General features: G+C 44.6%; 2 protein-coding genes across 2 annotated transcripts; one reads left to right on the forward strand and one right to left on the reverse strand.

The window, feature by feature from the left end:
* Positions 1–447: 447 nt before the first annotated feature.
* LOC129826275 (volume-regulated anion channel subunit LRRC8D-like) lies at positions 448–5,889 on the reverse strand. The gene is made up of 5 exons (XM_055886823.1): positions 5,668–5,889; positions 3,985–5,077; positions 3,633–3,883; positions 2,526–2,903; positions 448–2,401 (listed from the first exon to the last, which is right to left on the reverse strand). The coding sequence occupies exons 2-5, from the start codon at positions 4,909–4,911 to the stop codon at positions 1,279–1,281; spliced, it is 2,679 nt and encodes an 892-aa protein (XP_055742798.1). The 5' UTR covers positions 4,912–5,077; positions 5,668–5,889; the 3' UTR covers positions 448–1,278.
* A 2,137-nt stretch (positions 5,890–8,026) lies between these two features.
* Positions 8,027–13,218, forward strand: LOC129826282 (SUN domain-containing protein 2-like). Its single transcript, XM_055886835.1, has 11 exons — positions 8,027–8,122; positions 8,268–8,321; positions 8,610–8,663; positions 8,827–8,900; positions 9,065–9,203; positions 9,329–9,451; positions 11,236–11,323; positions 11,851–11,966; positions 12,173–12,343; positions 12,485–12,574; positions 12,921–13,218. Exons 1-11 carry the CDS (start codon positions 8,069–8,071, stop codon positions 13,032–13,034), a joined length of 1,077 nt encoding a protein of 358 aa, XP_055742810.1. The 5' UTR covers positions 8,027–8,068; the 3' UTR covers positions 13,035–13,218.
* The last annotated feature ends 8,521 nt before the right edge of the window (positions 13,219–21,739 follow it).

A 21,739-nucleotide genomic window follows, 5' to 3' on the forward strand; every position in this document is an offset into this window, starting at 1 on the left:
TGCTGCCAAAGATTTTTATAACTAACCAAGATAGGCCACAGACTGTCGTTTCCAATGGGAAATAGTGGGCAAAAGCCAAGCACGAGCTAGCGAGATCCTATTAACCAGTTCTTCTGCATATTTCCGTTAGGGAACGCCTACTCTATGAAGTGCGCGTGCGCAATAGCTCGATTCGCCTTTGCACTCCTTCTAAACAACGCGATTTTTTAAAACTTTGACAAAGGGCAAAATCTACAAATCTTAGTCCGCCTGTTGTCTTTCATTAACATTTTAGATTGCATTTTCTATTTTGTAATCTAATACATTATAACAACGTATTGGGCAGAAGTAAATTAAGCCACGAAAACAAATATAATTTTACATATATCATAAATGATCGCGTTTTTATGAATTTTATGATATAATGTTGAATCTCATTCAAAAACATTTGGAACATGATCCAGGAAGTAGGCGGGACTTTCATAGTTTATTAAATTAATTCAGTCACAAAGATTGACCATGGTCTTGTTCTGAACAAGCACACTATTGTATTAGTTTCACGTCAGTAGTAGTTTCACAAAAGGTTGCACCCAATGCTAGTAAGATTAATTAGAGTTTTCTGAAGATTAAATATGTGCAAAACAAGTAGGAATAAATGTTAATGTCAATCTTATTGGTCGTTTAAGTCCTTTCAGTCTGTCCAATTTCAGTCTTTCCACATGTACAGTTTAGGCCTTTGAACCTCATTGGAGCTCAGGGTATTGTCCTCAGACAAACAAGTCCCAGAAAGGACAGAGTTTCAGTAAGCCTGTGGAGGGATCTCTGAGCTCCGCCATGGGGATAATAACCATCGTTCCATGTCAATGTCTAATCCAGTGTAGCCGGACATGCATTCATCCAGCGCAGCCTCCTTCAAAATAATGTTTTTACCTTGAAATTAAATGAATAGAGGACTCTCAAAGTGGAAGCAAAGACTTCTCTGTTTTTCCATAGGGGTACGTATATGGATGTTATATAAACTGTACAGGGACATAAGGCATCAAACATTTCACTGCAGCAAAGTCTATGAACTTTCATGTAAAATCCCTTTTGTCTAGGAAGATTGTGAATGTGTCAGCACTGCAGTGATGTACCCCACAAACACAACAAGTGATAAACATAGAAAAGAGGTGTTCAAAAATAAAATGTAGTCAGAAATAAAATAAGCAGTAAAAAATATATGAATTGTCCGAAACAATACAAACACTGCAAGATGTTGAATGTATTCTATGAATGGTTAGACAATATTAATCTCCAGTTCTATATCCGTGATTCCAGAGCGGAGGAGAAACTCCACTGGGTAGCCGAGAAGTAGGGGAAGCTATCTGAGTCTGGACGGGAGTGTGATTCTAAGGATTTGCCGGTATGAGAGCCAGACTGGGTTAGGAATTCCTTCACATGTCGTGGCAGTGCATGGAGCAGCCAGTCCTCCACCAGCAGACCTTCTCTATGCAGTCCTGAACAGCAGCCCAGCTCCATGGGCAGCTCCTCCAGACTGTTGCTGCGCAGGTCCAGGCGGGACAGCTGGCTCAGGTTGCTCAGCCCTGGAGGCAGGGAACCCAGGGAGTTGTGGGATACATTCAGGCTCCGCAGCTCCAAACAGCGACTAAAGAGCTCTGGAGGCAGGCTCTCCAGCCTGTTCCCACTCAGGTCCAGCTCGGTGAGAAATGTCAGCGCCCCTACCTCTGCTGGCAGCTCATCCAGCAGGTTTCCAGCCAGTAGAAGGCGACGTAGGTGGGGGAGGTTGAAGAGGGCCGGGGGAAGGCTCTGGAGTTGGTTGTACCCCAGGTCCAGGAGCTCCAGAGCACGCAGTATACCAACACTAGCCGGTAGGGCCGGAACACGGTTATGGGCCAGCCTGAGGCAGGAGAGGCGGTGGAGGTGTGCCAGCCCTAGGAGCTCCTCCAGGGTGCGCAGGCTGTTGTGCTGCAGGTCCAGGGTGTGCAGGCTGGTGAGGGCCAGCAGGGCAGAGGGCAGGCGCTCCAGGCGGCAGTCCTGCAGCTGCAGCTCGGTCAGGCCGGCCACACGCCGTAGGCCCGTCAGCACCAGCAACCTGGAGCCCTCGTTGTGGATCTCCAGCTTCACCAGGCTCCCTGCCACCTCCCCCAGCTCCCCGGGCACACGCTGCAGCATGCCCATTAGGACCAGCACCCGGAGGTGACGGAGCTGCCTAAGGCTTCCCAGGGCCCAGCCACGGCCCACCCCGCCCTCGCAGCCCAGCCGGCCAGAAAGGTGCAGCTCCTGCAGGCCGCGGAGAGAGTAGACCCAGCCAGGGATCTCTGCAGCCTGGGTGAAGGTGAGGTGCAGGGCCTCCAGACGCTCCTGCAGAACCACCAGGGAACCAGGCTGCATGGCTGCAGTACAGTGGTACAAATGAAGCTCCCTGTTGTGACATATAAAACAATTGAAGCCCCTTGTCTAGAACACACCAAACACTTCTATAAAGTGTATATTGAATGTAGATTATTTCAATATTTGGTGGCTTCATTGTTGGCTATATGGCTCACCTGAGTGAGGTCATGTTGGCCACCTGTGCGAGGAGCTTGGCGTCCGTGATGAGCTCCAGCTTGAGCACCACCAGCTGGCTGAGGGTGAAGAGGGCGGGGGGCAGGCGCGGCAGGGCCACCAGCTGCAGCAGGGGCCGTCCCTCTGGGTCGACCGTGGTCATGGAGCGCAGCCTATCGGCACCCCAGCGTCTCTCCAGGCTCTCCTCCAGCAGGCGTGTCTCGCTGACGGGTGACAGGAAGACGGAAAGGCGCTGGGCCAGCAGGGGGTCGTACTGGTCAGCCACGTGTAACAGGAATGCCAGATCATTACATAAGTCAGGGACATCCCTCATGGAGCCCAGCTCCCTCAGTTTGTTAAATGAGTATTGACACAGGGAGCTGAGGGGAGCACAACCACAAACAGAGCACTGTATAGTTAACAACAAAGGTACTAAGAGTGTAATATGCTGCAGACAGTGGTGGAAAAAGTACCAAATTGTCATACTAGAGTAAAAGTAAAGATACCTTAATAGAAAATGAATCAAGTAAAAGTGAAAGTCACCCAGCAAAATACTACTTGAGTAAAGTAGTAGTCTAAAAGTATTTGGTTTTAAATATACTTAAGTATCAAAAGTAAAAGTATAAATAATTTCAGTCTTTACATTAAGCAAACCAGACAGCATGATTTTCTAGTTTTTTAAATTTACGGATAGCCAGGGGCACACTCCAACACTCAGACTTCATTTACTAATGAAGCATTTAGTCTTTAGTGAGTCTGCCAGACCAGATGCAGTAGGGATGACCAGGGATGTTCTTTTGAGAATTGCGTGAATTGGACTGTTTTCCTGTCATGCAAAGCATTCGAAATGTAACAAGTACTTTTGCGTGTCAGTTGTAAAAAGTACATTATTTTCCTTATGAATGTAGTGAAGTAAAAGTAAAAGTTAGTAAAAAAATAGAAATAGTAAAGTAAAGTAAACTACTTAAGTAGTACTTTAAAGTATTTTTAATTAAATACTTTATACCACTGGCTGCAGAGGAAAGCCAATTAAAATAGATTGGGAAAATAAAATGCAAATTACAGTCACAACACTCATAAAAATGTTGGCACTAATCTGCTATCCAGACCTGTGGAGGATCCAGCTGAGGGTGTAGATGCTCATCAGGCCAAAGAGCCCCACCAGGCTGATGTAGGCCAGCAGCAACTTGTGGAGGACAGAGGCCAGGGCATGGGTACACTCAAAGGCACTGTAGCCAGTCAGGGCATGGGCCTGGGGCAGGTAGGTGTGGGTGAACGAGATGGAGCTCATCAGAGGAGTGGTGTAGCCCACTATCAGCACCACCAGCAGCAGCTTGAACACTGTCTGGGCCAAGTACACCTACAGAGACCAGAAAACAGGGATAGTGAATGTGAAGGTGTGGTATGGTAAACAGATACATCAAAAAATAGTTCAGACACATTCCGTAAATGACCCCTGACCTTGTAGATGACTTCAGAGTTCTCACAGTGGGAGCGGAAGCGGTGCACCCTCTCGAACAGTGCCCTGGCCTGCTCCCCGTCACTCCGGTCCAAACTGGCAACCCGCCATGAACCATCCAGCACCACAGGGGATTTTGAAGCCAGGACATGGGCCCGGGACAGAGACATGGAGGACAGGGAGGAGGTCCGGGAGAGAGTGGAGGGGCAGGGCGAGGGAGGGGTGGCAGTGGACACGCTATCAGATCTCACCAGCAGGGGGCTGTCTGTGCCCGAGTCTAGGCTGGACTGGCGGTTGCGGGATACGGAGAGTGAAGACAGGAGAGTAGGAGGAGGCATTTGGAGATCCTGGGGGCCTGTCTCCTCCCCTCCCTCCTCCTGGCGGGCGGCATGGGAAAGGCCGCGGGAAGTCCAGGGAGACTCACAGCACTTGGCCAGGACGGTCAGGAAGTGCTCTATGCGGGCGGAGGTGAGGGGGAAGTGGAACCAGAAGCAACCGCTGGCCAATAGCACCAGGGACTGGAGTAGAGCCACATAGGGGAAGAAGCGGGAGTACCAGGGCAGGGCCTCGTGGTAGCACACCTGGCTAATGTAGACATACCGCTGGTAGTCCAGGTGGGTGTGTCTGCCCCTAGCAGGGGTCCAAGGGTTGGCTGGTAGGGGGGATGCTTTGGTGGGGGGCCTGTTAGGGGGGTGGGGTTGAGGTACGGCACCACTGCTGGAGGAGGGGTTCTGGTTAGTGGGGGTGGTAGTGAGGTCCAGGGGGAGACACACCACCCTGTCGCGAGATAGCAACAGGGTGCCTGACAACACAGATACCATGAGCATCAGCACCACCAGGTACTCCATGAATACCTCCCACCAGGGCTTCAGCAGCTTGGAGCTGCCCTGACGCTCACTCAGAGAGGCCAGCTCTGATAGGCTGAACATGGCTTATGCTGGGTGAAGGATTGACTAACAAAATGGTGGAATAGTGATTCTGCTGTCACCAACTCCAATGCTTATTGTGCCAGGATCCAGACCTGAAAGGAATCAGTTGCAGCCCTCCAGTGGGACCAGACCCAACATTTAAAAAATACTGGTGGAGGAGATTTGACTGTTGGGAAAGAGACAAAATAATCAGAAAAGGAAGTGAGAGGAAAAAGAGCACTTTATAGGAGACACACTATTTACAAGACTGGCCTGCAGTTAAATCCAGTACGTTCTCCCCCCAAACAACAAGTCTTGTGGTTTAGAACTGTTACAGAGAGCTTTGTTAAACCATATCCTGCTGAAAGATAATATGATTAAAAACTACTTGTGTAATATAGTTTAAGGTAATAGGGTAATCTGTGACATGTCGTTGACTGTAGATTTAACTGAATGAGAGGACGTTTCTGGCTCCTGGTTGTCTTCTTCATCCCCCTGACACACACTGCCATATATTGGGCAGTAGTCTAGTCAGTATACCAGTGTGCCCTGGTTATGACAGGTAGGGTACGCTAGAGGAAAAGTGCACTACAGAATATTGGAAGTGTCGTTCGCATTGTGTTACACATTAATGTGAGTGTGACATTGGAATGCACTATTTTAGTAGCCAATATTTAGGCTAAGATTTGCATTTAAAGTTAATCCGTTATTAAATCAGATGCGTTAATTATTCTCAAGCGTTGTTAAATAACACAATGCAAAAATAATAAAACTTACCTGTAACCACAGCACGTTTGTCAGAAAGCTTTTTCTTTCACAAAAACGTTTTCTTGTCTGTATGCTGCTCAAACGGTGTCTAGAAAAACAACAGTGAATTGCGCGGTGCATCGCTCTGGGGTGACTAGTCCGGTGCAGTCCGGTTCTCTCAAGAATATAACTTAATAAAAAACTTTTTCTATTGCGGGCGGTGACTGGTGTTGAGAGTGGAGCGCTGCGGCAGTGGTGACAAACACGGGGTTTTGGCTCTTTAACGGTTGTTATGACGAAGTGAGATGTTGAGAAGAAATCTAATTATTTTCCGTAGCCAAAGCCTTTTATTGCAATAGAAGGCTCTGCCTGTATCCTAGGCCTACTCCCCCCCAAAAAGTATTATTACAAAAAAAAAAAAATGACTACAAAAAAATACAGTGTCTTTTGTGCTTATTTATTTCACCCTGGCTGGCACATGTTCCCTCTTACAGTAGCTTATAGGCTTACAATTTGTATAATGAGACTCCAATAAACCAAAAAGATGAAGGCTACTGTTCAGCTGCCGGGGCCAGGGAGATGAAGCCTTAATGAGCTGTTTAGCTCGGCTAAATATAATTCAAATTACAATGCATCAAATTTCTTGTGAGATTTGTATAAATGTTACATGGTCCCTTTTAAATAAACGTAATAAATAAATAAAATGAACTCATGGGGTTACTTATTCGAACAATCAATGGACATTTGGAGACGAATGAGCGGGAGGACCGCTGTAAATCAAGGGTCAGTGCTATCCGGTATCCTTGGGACATACCCAATTGAAGTTGACATTTAAAAGGGTTATGGTAAGTGTTAGGTTGTGGTTAAGGTTAGTGTAGTGGTTAAGGTTAGGGTTAGGGTTTAGGGTAGGGATTGCACTGCCCATCAATCAAGTAGTCCAGAGCGCGCAGAGAGACGATTATGACGTGCCCTGGGCTCCTTCTACGCAACAATGTAATTAACGGCGTAATTGCAGTTTTCAACACAGTGGCTCATTTGCAAAGTTTCACTTGCTCTTGTAGCATCTGATTTTACAGACTGCGAAAATTACTGTAGCCTATGATTGCAAGACTCCGGTAAGTAGAAGGCTATTTATTATATCTGAGATAAAATGCCTGGTTTTAGTCAGTAGGCCTATTTGTTTAAAAGTAGGCTAATTTGAAATCAATAAATAAATCTCTCTTGCCCCCCCACTCCCCCAGTCATGCCCAGGAGAAGCGCGAGGCTAGTAACCGGAGGGCACTATAACCAGTCCTCCGATAACGAGTCTTCCTCCAGCATCTCCTACAGGGAGAGCCCCTTCAGGTGATTATGTGTATGAGTTAATCTTGCGTGTGATCTTTTTTGTATTGAACGGTAGTGTTAGAACAGTGTTAAAACTGTGTGTGTCCCTCTCAGGGTTTTTAATAAGAAGATAACTGGGGGACATAAGGATTCTTCCCGATCCAGTCAGGCCAGCAGCACTGTTAGTGCCACCAACTTCACCAATGAGCGAAACATCAATGCTGATGACATTGGTACTGCAGACATCACTTCCTGTCCTACCTAGTTGGTGTTCACATTGCCAACGTCTATTAGCCCCTTGTGTCGACTAGTCGCCTGGTCTGAGATCTGTTTGTTCTGTCCTTCCAACTCCTGTGGTCATTGTCACGCCATGGCAATGGCCATAGGAGTTGGCAAGACAACACAAACAGATCTGGGACCAGGCCTACCCTCTAACCCCATTGCTTGGATTAGACATGTGTGTCAGTCTGAAATAATTGAATATGTATACACAATATATTGTATATGTCTAAAATACTCAACCTCCCTTATCTTTCTCTATCTGCCTTTCCCATCTCCCTCCCTATGTCAGACTTGGCTCCGACATTGAGGGCCACCCAGAGAAGGCAGACCTTCCTGTCTCCTCCTAGTGTGGCCCTGGAGCCCAGCCTGAGCTTCTCGAGCATGAGCTACAGCTCTGGCTACTGCTCTGACGAGCCACAAAGGCTTAGGACATGCTCCAGCAGGAGCTTCTCTAGTGGAATTGGTTCAAGAACCGGTGCTAGCTGCAGTGAGTGCAATGTGTTTGTGTTTGTGTACGAGAGACAACATTAGAGACAGCTGGTCTCTATGCTCGTAGTTTGTTTGTTAGCATTAGCTGAGCGTTAGCTTTGGCTCTATGTGTTTACCCTTGTAGCCCGTTCATGGTTGCCTTCCTGGTTGTCTTTCTGGTTTGCCATCCTGCTCTTCCTCCTCCCCTTTCTTCTGACCTTCGGTGAGTGCTACATCACATTTACACATCTAAATGTCCTCCTAATCAACTAGATGTCCTCTGTGTAACTAGTACTACAATGTCTTCCCAGCCGTATTCCTGTTTTCGACTGTATTCCCCACCACGAACCTTAATCTGATGACCCGACCGACTCAACCTGACCCTCGACCTGATCTGACTCAAAAGACTACGGTAGGACCTGTTTTTCATCTGTCTAATACTGTACTTAGCCCTACTGTTTGTCTCATATCTATTATCTATGCCTTGATTGGGTGAATGCAGCATTGAAGTTATGAGCCTGATTGTCCAATAAATATTGTTGAATCTCTTTCTACAGCATGGAACTCCTATCATGAATTCTGCTTTTGAAATGCAAATGGACACTATACTGGTGAGAGAGAGAGAGAGAGAGAGAGAAAGTGAGAGAAGGGGGGAGAGAGAGAGAGAGAGAGCATGCTGAAAATAGGTTGGGGTCAATTCCATTTTAATTCCATCACTTCAGGGAAGTACACTAAAATTCCAATTCCTAGTCTCTTATGCTTTTCAATTACAAACATTTTTATTTAAATTGGAGTTTGGTTCACTTTCTCAATTGACTAGAATTGAAATGGAATTGACCTCAATGCTGATGGACATATTAATTTGGTTATCTGACTTGTTGCATGTGTGTGTCTTGCAGAGAGAGATTGAAATTATGAAACAGAAAGAAAACCAGCAACGGGACATTTCCGAGGTGAGACGTGTCAATCTAACCCTTTAAATTGACATACCTTCAAAGTTTAAAAACACTGCCCAACGTTGTGTTTCGTCCAACATTCTTTAATTTAGGTGTCAATAATTGCCTCTCAGGAAGGAATGAAGACAATTTAATTGAATTAAGGTGTCTTCCCCTATAGATGTTACAAAAAATGACTAAGGACCTGAGGTGTATGAAGACCGAGATTGACGACATGAGAGTGAGGGTGGACAGGTGAGTGTGAGCCAGTCCTGAAACTTGCTCAGTGCCTTGCCTCTAGCTCCTAGCCCCTAGCTCCTACTCCTAAAAGTTATGTTGTATTCTATTCTACAAGACAAACCTCTCCCAAAATGGAAAATAAAGTTGTATTGTATTGGTTTGTATTGTATTGTCTCTAGTGCGGACTTTGAGAGTGTGAGCTTTGATCGTCGCCTGGATCAGGAAGCTACAGAGTTCAGCAAGCAGGTGGCTGATCTACAAGAACACCTACTCTTTACTAGAGGAAGAGTTAGGGCCCTGGAGGACGTCAGCGACACGGTAACACACACACACACACACACACACACACACACACACACACACACACACACACACACACACACACACACACACACACACGCACACCCTTTATTTCCTAATGTATGATCTCTCTGTTTCGGTAGCTGCAGCATCAGGTGACCTCTATAAAGAACCAGCCTCCTCCCGCTCTGACACCAACCAACACACACCTGACCCCTGAGTTCAAAGAGGCCATGGGCAAATGGCTCAGAGATAGATTGGCCCAGGTACAATGGCTTGCGAAAGTATTCACCCCCCTTGGCATTTTTCCTATTTTGTTGTCTTCCAACCTGGAGTTAAAATAGATTTTTGGGGGGGTTGTATTATTTGATTTACATAACATGCCTACCACTTTGAAGATGCAAAATATTTTTTATTGTGAAACAGACAAGAAATTACACAAAAAAATGAAAACTTGAGCGTGCATAACTGTTCACCCCCCCCAGAGTCAATACTTTGTAGGGCCACCTTTTGCAGCAATTCCAGCTACAAGTCTCTTGGGGTATGTCTCTATAAGCTTACACATCTAGCCACTGGGATTTTTGCCCATTCTTCAAGGCAAAACTGCTACAACTCCTTCAAGTTGGATGGGTTCCGCTGGTGTACAGCAATCTTTAAGTCATACCACAGATTCTCAATTGGATTGAGGTCTGGGCTTTGACTAGGCCATTCCAAGATATTTAAATGTTTCCCCTTAAACCACTCAAGTGTTGCTTTAGCAGTATAATTAGGTTAATTATCCTGCTGGAATGTGAATCTCCGTCCCAGTCTCAAATCTCTGGAAGACTGAAACAGGTTTCCCTCAACAATTCCCCTGTATTTAGCTCCATTCATCATTCCTTAAATTCTAACCAGTTTCCCAGTCCCTGCCAATGAAAACAATACCCACAGCATGATGCTGCCACCACCATGCTTCACTGTGGGGATGATGTTCTCGGGGTGATGAGAGGTGTTGGGTTTGCACCAAACATAGCGTTTTCCATGATGGCCAAAAAGCTACATTTTTGTCTAATTTGACCTTCTTCCATATGTTTGGGGAGTCTCCCACATGCCTTTTGGTGAACACCAAAATATAATTATTTTCTTTAAGCAATGGCTTTTTTTCTGCCCACTCTTCCATAAAGCCCAGCTCTGTGGAGTGTGCGGCTTAAAGTGGTCCTATGGACAGATACTCCAATCTCCGCTGTGGAGCTTTGCAGCTCCTTCAGGGTTATCTTTGATCTCTTTGTTGCCTCTCTGATTAATGCCGTCCTAGCCTGGTCCAGGAGTTTTGGTGGGAGGCCCTCTCTTGGCAGGTTTGTTGTGGTGCCATATTCTTTCCATGTTTTAATAATGGATTCAACGGTGCTCCGTGTGATGTTCAAAGTTTCAGATATTTTTTTATAACCCAGCCCTGATATGTACTTCTCCAAAACTTTGTCCCTGACCTGTTTGGATAGCTCATTGGTCTTCATGGTGCTGCTTGCTTGGTGGTGCCCCTTGCTTAGTGGTGTTGCAGGCTCTGGGGCCTTTCGGAACAGAGGTATATATACTGAGATCATGTGACACTTAGATTGCACACAGGTGGACTTCATTTAACTAATTATGTGACTTCTGAAGGTAATTGGTTGCACCAGATCTTATTTAGGGGCTTTATAGCAAAGGGGGTGAATACATATGCACGCACCACTTTTCAATTTTTAATTTGTTAAATTTGTTGAAATAAGTAATTTTTTTATTTCACTTCACTAATTTGGACTATTTTGTTTATGTCCATTACATGAAATCCAAATAATATTCAATTTAAATTACAGGTTGTAATGCAACAAAATAGGAAAAACACCAAGGGGGATGAATACTTTTGCAAGGCACTGTAGTTGTTTAATTTTTTTGATATTTTGTATTATTTGCCCCAAAATGAACATGAATTGTGAAATAATTGTGTGTGTGTGTGTGTGTGTGTGTGTGTGTGTGTGTGTGTGTGTGTGTGTGTGTGTGTGTGTGTGTGTGTGTGTGTGTGTGTGTGTGTCAGGATGAGAGACAGGATGTGAAACAGGTGGTGAAAGACTGCAGTCGTCCACTGGCTGACAAAATGCCCAACTTCGCCCTCGAGTCCCAAGGTTTGTGACATCAGCACCATTGTATACTGTATAAAACGTAAAATAAATCTGTTCTCAAGTATTCCCACACATAATAGAGAGACACATGATCGTATACAAATGTAAGCAAGGTTTGAAGTGATCATGTTTTTGTCAAATATTATTTCTGTTTGGAATTATTTTATGTTCCAGCCCCTCGATCATCCACTCATGAAAAAATCTGCTCACGGCTGAATCCAGTTCATGATCCCTGGTATAGACTATATTATTGAATATGCTCAGAGCTCACTGTGTCTGTCTGTGTGTGTGTGTGTGTGTGTGTCTGTCTGTCTGTCTGTCTGCCTGTCTGCCTGTCTGCCTGTCTGCCTGCCTGCCCTGTCTGCCCTGTCTGTCCTGTCTGTCCTGTCTGTCCTGTCCTGTCTGTCTGTCTGTCTGTCTGTCTGTCTGTCTGTCTGTCTGTCTGTCTGTCTGTCTGTCTGTCTGTCTGTGTGTGTGTGTGTGTGTGTGTGTGTGTGTGTGTGTGTGTGTGTGTGTGTGTGTGTGTGTAGGTGGCAGCATTGTAACCAGTCGGTGCTCTGAGACATATAAGACCGGTTCGGCCCGAGTGAGTTTCCTGGGGATTCCCCTGTGGTTTCCATCAGAGAGCCCCCGGACTGTAATTCAGGTAAGTATCTTTCTCTCTCTCTTTCCTCCTCTCCCCTGCCTCACTCCTACTCACACTTTCTCTCGCTCCCTCCATCTGTCTCTCTCCTTCCTTTGTAAACTGTAATGTAATGTGACCATGATTGAATGCACTTTAAAGATCACTGTCAGCCTGACACTCATCTGTCTTGCTTCCCCCCTACTTTTCCCTTTCTCTCCTCTCCAAAGGGCCAGCTGGTGCAGCCTGGTAAGTGTTGGCCGTTCCACGGGGCCCAGGGCTCCATGACTGTGGCTCTGTCTCACCCTGTCCACGTCACCCACGTTACCATGGAGCACATCTCCACTGCCGTCTCTCCCACCGGACACATAGACACCGCTCCTAAGGACTTCACCGTCTACGTGAGTCACCTCTGACCCCTGTATATTTGATCAGAACCACACAGGAATGTTTTTGGAGTGTTATGCTGAGTACCTTTAATTAACTCTCTTTCTCTCTCTCGCTCTCTCTCGCTCTCTCCCTCTCCCTCTCTGTGTGTGTAGGGCATGACTACTGACAGTGAAGAGGGAACCCTGCTCGGGACTTTCATGTTTAACCGGGCTGGGGATCCTATCCAGACATTTAAACTGCCTGTGAGTCAGACACTAACAAAGAGATATTAGAGATAGACATGGTAGAGACCCACTGGGCACACACTGGTTGAATCAACATTGTTTCCATGTCATTTCAATAAAATTATGTTGAACCAACGTGGAATAGACATTGACTTGACATCTGTGCCCTGTGGGAATACACATGATTGAGATATACATGGTAGAGATACAGATAACATGATTGCAGACATTGACACAGATTATTCCAATTACATTTGGAATAATCTTTAAGCAGTTTAACTTTTGGGGTGATTGTTTGTGCAATAGGCGGGCTGATATAATAAAAGTGTCAAAATGATTATAACAGTGGACTTCTCTCTCTCAGAACCCTAACAGTGTGTATCGCTATGTGGAGCTCCGTATCATCAGCAACTGGGGTCACCAGGACTACACATGTCTGTATCGCTTCCGGGTTCACGGAAAGATGCCTTCTGCGTGAGACAGATCCTCTGTCCACCCCAACGCCAGTGTGTGTGTCATCCACCCCAACCCCAGTGTGTGTGTCATCCAACCCCAGTGTGTGTGTGTGTGTGTGTGTCATCCACCGCAACCCCAGTGTGTGTGTCATCTACCCCAACACCAGTGTGTGTGTCATCCAACCCAATGATATCTTATTTTCCATACTGGAGCATGTATTTTTCCTCTAGCAAAGATGTCAATCTAAATAAAATCTCTATTTGGTTGATTCTGGGTTGATTTAATGCGTACAAACTCACATGTATAGTGTTGACACACACGATAAGATGCACAATAAGATGCATTGATGCTCCATATCCACCAGGGGTCATTGATGATTAGGCAAAGACTACCAGAGTGACAAGCACCGCCACTATAGGCTTCTAACTGTTGAAGAGTCACTAAATTAATGTGGGAGGAAATGTATTTCTTGGTCCATTGTCTTGTCCTGGTGATCACACATAGGTAGGCTACTGTGCAGTAATAGCATGGGATTGGGTTATTGGATTTGCCATTTGTTTTATGTTATTGAACTTCTATTTGTTCCATTTTGCAGGTGTGTGTGGTATCTGGGCCAGGTGGAGTTTTAGAAGGCTTACAGTAACTACATGGAGGGAGATGGCCAATATGATGTAGCTATTGTACACAGCAGTGTGTTTCTTAGTGTGTATGTCTATTTGTGATGGCCTAGAGAGGCTAGAAAAACCAATGCTGGGACTGGATGGGTGCGACCTTGCAGTGATGGGAACCAGAGCGGATGTGAAAGGGATGTGTCAAGTCGAGAGAGAAAATCTCATGAGAGTGTGAATCGCAGCTGTAAGAGACAGAGGAGGATTGTGCAGATTATTCTGCCTCATATATGATAAGCAGGTGCTTCTAAAGGCATGTCCAATTCACCTCTATCCTTACATGCAGATAACTGCCAGAATAAAGTAAACACCAACATAAAGTGTCTTAATAGGGTGTTGGAAGAACAGCTTTAATTATCCTTGGCATAGATTCTACAAGTGTCTGGAACTCTATTGGAGGGATGGCACAACATTCTTTCATGAGAAATTCAATAATTTGGTGTTTTGTTGGTGGTAGAAAATGCTGTCTTAGGCGCGGCTCCAAATCTTTCATAAGTGGTCAATTGGGTTGAGATCTGGTAACTGAGACACACACGCACCCTTTATTAAATCCCTTATGCTCCTTTGAGACCCCTCTTTTAAAGTCACTGAAGTCTCTTCTTCTAGCCATGGTAGCCCAAACGTATTTTATTTAACCTTTATCTAACTTGGCAAGTCAGTTAGGAACAACTTCTTGTTTACAATGACAGCCTACCCCTGCCAAAACCTAACCCGGACGACGCTGAGCCAATTGTGCGCCGCCCTATGGGACTCCCAGTTACGGCCGGTTGTGATACAGCCTGGAATAGAACCAGGGTCTGTAGTGACGCCTCTAGCACTGAGATGCAGTGCCTTAGACCGCCCGAGTGGGCAACTGGGAAACATTTTTATACATGATAAGCATGATGGGATGTTAATCACTTAAATAATTCAGGAACCACACCTGTGTGGAAGCACCTGCTTTCAACCCTCCTGAGACATAAGTGTTTGGGGTGGAAAAAAACATTACCAAGAACTTTAAAAATATATATATTGTTATTTATCTTTTTTTGTAATTGCAAAATTGTCTTCTGTAGTGGTCATTAGGACATAAATATGAACGTTACAGTCAATGGGTAGGTAAAAAACATAGTTGCGCCATCCAGGTGTCCACTACAGAGGATATTTCTTGATAAGCTCTTATTTAGCTCTTATTTAGTGTGACAAAAATATTACAGAGTCCTGACAACTCATTTAACTATTCCTGAGATATTCACTTACTAGAAACAATTTGAATATCAAACTCACAAAAATCTGATTTCCACAAAATGGGCTAATTTTGACGGCAGACTTTTTTTAAAGAAGCAGTAAGATAAAGTTGTCAAGGTCACACCCCCACGCCCAGAATGTCCTCTCAAAGTGACAACAGGACTTAATAGGGTGGCTTGTATGGCCTCAGAGATAAGGACCACGAACTGATGTCCACTAAAGAGGACAACATTTATTGCTGGGTCTCAGGAGGCTATACTTTGTATCCTTCATTTACTCAAGTGTTTTCTTTATTTTGGCAGTTACCTGCATATCCTTACATATTGGGCATTGTAGTTGAATGAACTATCGCTATTCTGGATATTTCTGTTGTTGATATTGTATCTCTATACAAACCTGCAAAGTCAGTTGAATACAAAATACTCTGTTTATTTGGTGTGTTGGCTATTTGTTTGTGTTTGCTTATTCATGTGTGTGAGGCAGAGAGACTGGTGTTTTGGGTGTGGTGTGTGTGACAGGCTTCACACGTCCACCCCGTGTGTTTGGGTGTGTGTGTGAGTGCTTGAGTGCACTTGTGAGTATGAGTGTCAGTAAATGGACTTCTCCCTACATCAGAGTTTTTTTTTATATAATGTTTTATTTTAGAAGGAAATATATTACAATTCATACATATCACATTCAACATCAATGCGGGGTAGAGAGCAGAGACCTGAGTCACCTGGCCAAAACAATAGTCCCTTCATACACATAGAGATCCACTTACCCCCTGGGTAAGTCTATGAGAGCTTTGCACACCTGGATTGTACAATATTTGCCTATTATTCTTTTTAAAATACTTCAAGCTCTGTCAAGTTCGTTGTTGATCATTGCTAGACAGCCATTTTCAAGTCTTGCCATAGATTTTCAAGTTGATTTAAGTCAAAACTGTAACTAGGTCCCTCAGGAACATTCAGTGTTGTCTTGTTAAGCAACTCCGGTGTATATTTGGCCTTGTGTTTTAGGTTATTGTCCTGCTGAAAGGTGAATGTGTCTCCCTCTGTCTGTTGGAATTTAGACGGAACCAAGTTTTCCTCAAGGATTTTGCCTGCGCTTAGCTCTATTCCATTTCATTTTATCTAAAAAAAAACTCCCTAGTCCTTGCCGATGACAAGCATTCTCATACCATGATGCAGCCACCACCATGCTTGAAACTATGGAGAGTGGTACTTAGTAATGTGTTGTGTTGTGTTGTAGTTGCCCCAAACATAAGACTTTGTATTTAGACAAAACGTAAATGTATTTGCCACATTGTTTGCAGTATTACTTTAGTACCTTGTTGCAAACAGGATGCATGTCTTGGAATATTTGGAATATATTCACAGTCATTTAGGCTTGTATTGTGGAGTAACTACATTGTTGTTGATCCATGCTCAGTTTTCTCCTATCACAGCAATTAAGCTCTGTAACTATTTTAAAGTCACCATTGGCCTAATGGTGAAATCCCTGAGCGGTTTCCTTCCTCTCCGGCAACTGAGTTGGGAAGTACACCTGTATCTTTGTAGTGACTGGGTGTATTGATACACCATCCAAAGTGTAATTAGTAACTTCACCATGCTCAAAGGGATATTCAGTGTCTGCTTTTTTTTAATCCATCTGCCAATAGGTGCCTTTCTTTGCAAAGCCATTGGAAAACCTCCCTGGTCTTTGTGGTTGAATCTGTCCTTGAAATTCATTACTCGAATGAGGGACCTTACAGATAATTGTATGCGTGGGGTACAGAGATGGGGTAGTCATAAAACAAATATGTTAAACACTATTATTGCACACAGACTGAGTCTATGCAAACTTATTATTCCTGAACGTATGAAGGCTTGCCATAACAAAGGGGTCGAATAATTATTGACTCAAGACATTACAGCTTTTCATTTTTTAATTAATGTGTAAAAATATCTAAAAACATAATTCCACTTTGACATTATGGGGTATTGTGTGTAAATCAGTGACACAAAATACCAATGTAATCCATTTTATATGCAGGCTGTCACACAACAAAAGGTTGAAAAAGTCAAGGGGTGTAAACACTTTCTGAAGGCACTGTACATCGTTTTACTACCATCAAAGCCCAAAATTGAAGTGCTTCTTTATGATCTCATAACACTTTTGCTGGATCAAGATTAGCGAGACTCGTGACAGTGACACAAGTGCTTTTTAACACTATGACTGATATCTTAGCTGTGAATGAGGGAAGTGTTAAGATGAGACCACACAGAGCAGTCACCTCCTCTTCACTCATCTACAATATGACAGATGGTAAATGCAAAATAAATTAGGATACATGAAATTTCCATGTGGTGGTGGTGTTAGGTTATTATACTGTAATGTAGTGTAGAGGGAGGTATGACTGCCTTGGGTAACATAAAGTTTCAGAGTTCTCACACCCCCTGACCTCCCACTATCCTTTCATAGTGACAGAGAGAGTAGCATCACGTGATAGGCTTCTAGGCCCTATACACAAGACTAGAAACAGAGTCAAATGCCATGAAGAAAGATTTAGAGTGAGAGAATATAACAGGAAGGCAGAGCTACAGAGCAGCCACGACACGTATATGTGTCAAGAGATGTCGGGTAGTAGGCATGGCCAGGAGACCTCTTCAACAAACGTGATCTATTATTATACCACGGGTCGGTTTTTTGTTGTTCTCCAAATCTAGAGTAGTCACAAGCTCCTGTCCTCTCACTCACCTTCTCACATTTTACCATGCAATGTGAGAGAGAGAGAAAGAGGGGAAATTCATTTGTGAGATGGGTGGGTGGGTGGGGGAGCGAGTCCTGTTGGTGACAGAGAAAAATAATATGTGGGCCATGAGAAAGTACACCCAGCCACCTGACTGGAACCACAGCCACCAACCAACCACATATACAGAGATACGCACAGCCACCTGGAACCATGGCCTACTGCTGACGGCAGCCCTCTGGCCATCTCCATCTCTCTCCCTCTTACTCTCTTTGCATGTTCATTTGTTGGATATTGATTAATGTGTGGTAATGTGTGATTAGTGAGGAAAATTTGGACTCCTTGCTGCTATCAGTGATGGGCGTTTTTTTCATTATATACTTTCCTCCTGTGGTTGCCCCATGCAGAGAAAATGTGCAAGTGTGAAAACGCCTATTGTTTCTCCTCTATTCTGTATCGGACGATTTTGTTTACAGAATTTGGATGTCTTTACTGTTTAACTGTTTGTATGTCTTCAAGAGTGTGTCCTGAATGGTGTAGCCTGTGCGACTTTATGCCTGTGTGGGACTGTTCACGTTTGTGAGTGTGTGCACTGTATGCATGCACATGTGTATGTGACTTTGCCTGTTTGCATTGGACTTTGCCTGCTTGCAGATGCACAATAATGTGTGGTATGTGTGTGTATGTATTCATGTGTTTGTGTCTCTGGGAGAGCTTCAGGCCATCTCTGGTTGATGTGTTATAACCACAACAGTCAGTGGCTTTGGGCTGGGCCCAGCACTCGCTCCTCTGGCCCCACACCCAGCTCTAGAAAAAAAGACTGTTTCTTTTCTTGTTTATTAGATACAGACAAGTTGTTTTGCATCATATCTTTTTGCTTTTTTAGTTTTAATATAATCTTAATGATCTATTTTCAATCAATAATTAATACAATTCATGAGTTAACAATATTTTAAAATACACATTGCAAAATAGAAGGCACACATTTAAAAAAATACTTCAATTTGTTGGTCATTAGAGAAAATCATAATAAATACTGATAATAAAAAAGTCCTGTAATTATTGATTAAGTTTTGCTTGTGTGCAGTCTATTTAATGGTACTCATTTAGAGCAGTTTTTTTTTAAATTAGAGGTGGGTAGCCACCAGAGAGGGAGGTGGGAGGTGGCCGGAGTACTGGCATGGTTTGATGGGTCGTCTTCATGAGCTTCCATTTGAGTGGACCTGACTGCTGCAGGACCTGTGTCATCAGGGAGGGGAGAGTCTTGGGATGGCTCTTCACTGGCGGACTCAAAGCTATCATCGTTCTCCTCATCACTTGTTCTCTGGTGTGCTGTCAGACTGACTGCCAGACTGGCTGTTGCACTCGGGTTCGTGTTGTTTCACCTCTTCACTTCTCTCTGTTAACTTGTCCCCTTCTTCCTCACCTCTCTCCGCTCCCTTGTCCCCTTCTTCCTCAACTCTCTCTGCTCCCTTGTCCCCTTCTTCCTCACCTCTCTCCACTCCCTTGTCCCCTTCTTCCTCACCTCTCTCCGCTCCCTTGTCCCCTTCTTCCTCAACTCTCTCTGCTCCCTTGTCCTCCTCCTCCTCACCGCTCTGCTGCTCAGCTTGTTAGGAGAGGGAGGGAGGGATCTGGGGGTCATCGGGCTTGTCTGCTGGCTGAGTTAGTCGTTGAGCTTCAGGTTCTGCTCCCCTTCCACCATTCTTTGCTCTGTTGCTGTATTCTTGTGGACAGTTGAAGTAAGTGTGCCCATCACCATTGCAGAGTGTTCACTTGTTTTAATTCGTGCACTCTCTGAACTTGTGGCTGAACTCACTGCATCTCCAGAACTTGACAGTCTTGCAATCCTTCAACTGTCTGGCTTTGTCTGGCTTTACAGACATAGCAGCGGGTGGTCTGTCCTGGGTAGAAGATTCTGTAGCTGTGTAGCCCCAGCATGATGCTGTTGGATATCTCTACAGCTTCACTATCTGTTCCTCTCTTGGTCTGGACCTTGTACCTCCTTAGGCAATACCATATCCCATTGTTGTCTACTGGTTTTAAGGCAAGCTGACGGAGAGTGCAGTAATGTTGCAGATACAGTTCTATGTCATGGTCAGAGACTCTTCCTGTCCGATAATTACCATTATTGTCTTCTCATCCACGTTGAATGGGGACTCCACTTCCCAGTCACTCCAATTCTGCTCATGTACATTTGCATTGCGGTGAAACTGGCGTAGGGGGTTGTTTGAGAAAAAGCATATTTCATATTCTCGCCCGTTTGGGAGGGCTATGTAAGAATAGACATTTGCAGCAGTGAACCACTGTGTTACGCAGAGCGGAACAGGTGAACCCAAGAGCAGACTCAAACGAGGAGACTGGGATGAGGTAACCAAGGTAGTTGCAGGAAACCAGGTGGGAGGCTGAGGCTGGAGCGAGAGTTGTTGGGACAGGGTAAGCAGGTCCGGATGAGAATCCAAGGGAGTAGTAGAGTGGGGGATCCAGGACAGAGTAGCAGGACTGATGAGACGTGGGACTGGATACAGGGACCAGAGTCAGAGCGGGCAGAACTGTAGAGGAGAGGAAAACCGTGTCAGGCAAGGGAAAACAGGCACAACAGGATCTAAACAGGAGCAAACGGTTGGAAACGTAGACTGACAGAGCAGAGATTACGATCTGGCAGCATGGAAGTGGCAGGGCTATTTGTAGAGGTCTTGATTATGACTCCAGCACACCTGTCTCCACCCACACACACACACACACACACACACCCACAGAGACAGAGAGAGAGAGACAGAGTCAGAAAGTGAGGACTGGTGTTACTCACCATCTTGAGACGGTATGTACAGTTGAAGTCGGAAGTATATATACACTTAGGTTGGAGTCATTAAAACTTGTTTTTCAACCACTCCAATCATTTAACAAGCTATAGTTTAGGCAAGTTGGTTAGGACATCTACTTTGTGCATGACACAAGTCATTTTTCCAACAATTGTTTTCAGACAGATTATTTCACTTATATTCTCACTGTATCACAATTCCAGTGGGTCAAAAGTTTACATACACTAAGTTGACTGTGCCTTTAAACAGCTTGGAAAATAACAGAAAATGATGCCATGGCTTTAGAAGCTTCTGACAGGCTAATTAACATCATTTGAGTCAATTGGAGGTAATACCTGTGGATGTAGTTCAAGGCCTACCTTCAAACTCAGTGCCTCTTTGCTTGACATCATGGGAAAATCAAAAGAAATCAGCCAAGACCCCAGAAAATTGTAATTGTAAAATTGTAGACCGCCACAAGTCTGGTTAATCCTTGGGAGCAATTTCCAAATGCCTGAAGGTACCATGTTCATTTGTACAAACAATAGTACGCAAGTATTAACATCATGGGTGTCAAGGTGTGGGTGGAGCTGGTGCATTGGAAGTCAGGCGCAGGAGAACAGAGATGAGTGGACAAGGCATTTTACTGAGGCAATATATGAATAGAACGCAACCGCGTACAACAACAAATGCCCTCAGAACAAGTGAGGCAGCACTAAGTACAAAAATAACAAGGTACAAAGTACAAGCTGTCAAAAAGCACGGGTGTAAAATATAACCGAAGCAAACCAGCCGGAAGAATGCCAACCTGACAATAAACAAGTACACACACAGACATGGGGGGAGCAGAGGGTTAAATACACAACATGTAATGAGGGAATGAATACCAGGTGTGTGGGAAAACAAGACAAAACAAATGGAAAATGAAAGGTGGATCGGCGATGGCTAGAAGACCGGCGACGTTGACCGTCGAACGATGCCCGAACAAGGAGAGGGACCGACTTTGGCGGAAGTCGTGACAATGGGACCACCCAGCCGTTATACTGCTCAGGAAGGAGATGCGTTCTTTCTCCTAGAGATGAACGTACTTTGGTGCGAAAAGTGCAAGTCAATCCCAGAACAACAGCGAAGGACATTGTGAAGATGCTGGAGGAAACAGGTACAATATTATCTATATCCACAGTAAAACAAGTCCTATATCGACATAACCTGAAATGCTGCTCAGCAAGGAACAAACCATTGTTCCAAAACCGACATTAAAAAGCCATACTACGGTTTGCAACTGCACATGGGCACAAATATCATACTTTTTTTATGTCCT

The sequence above is a fragment of the Salvelinus fontinalis genome, chromosome 2 (genome assembly GCF_029448725.1).
Source record: "Salvelinus fontinalis isolate EN_2023a chromosome 2, ASM2944872v1, whole genome shotgun sequence".
In the NCBI taxonomy this organism is placed as follows: Eukaryota; Metazoa; Chordata; class Actinopteri; order Salmoniformes; family Salmonidae; genus Salvelinus; species Salvelinus fontinalis.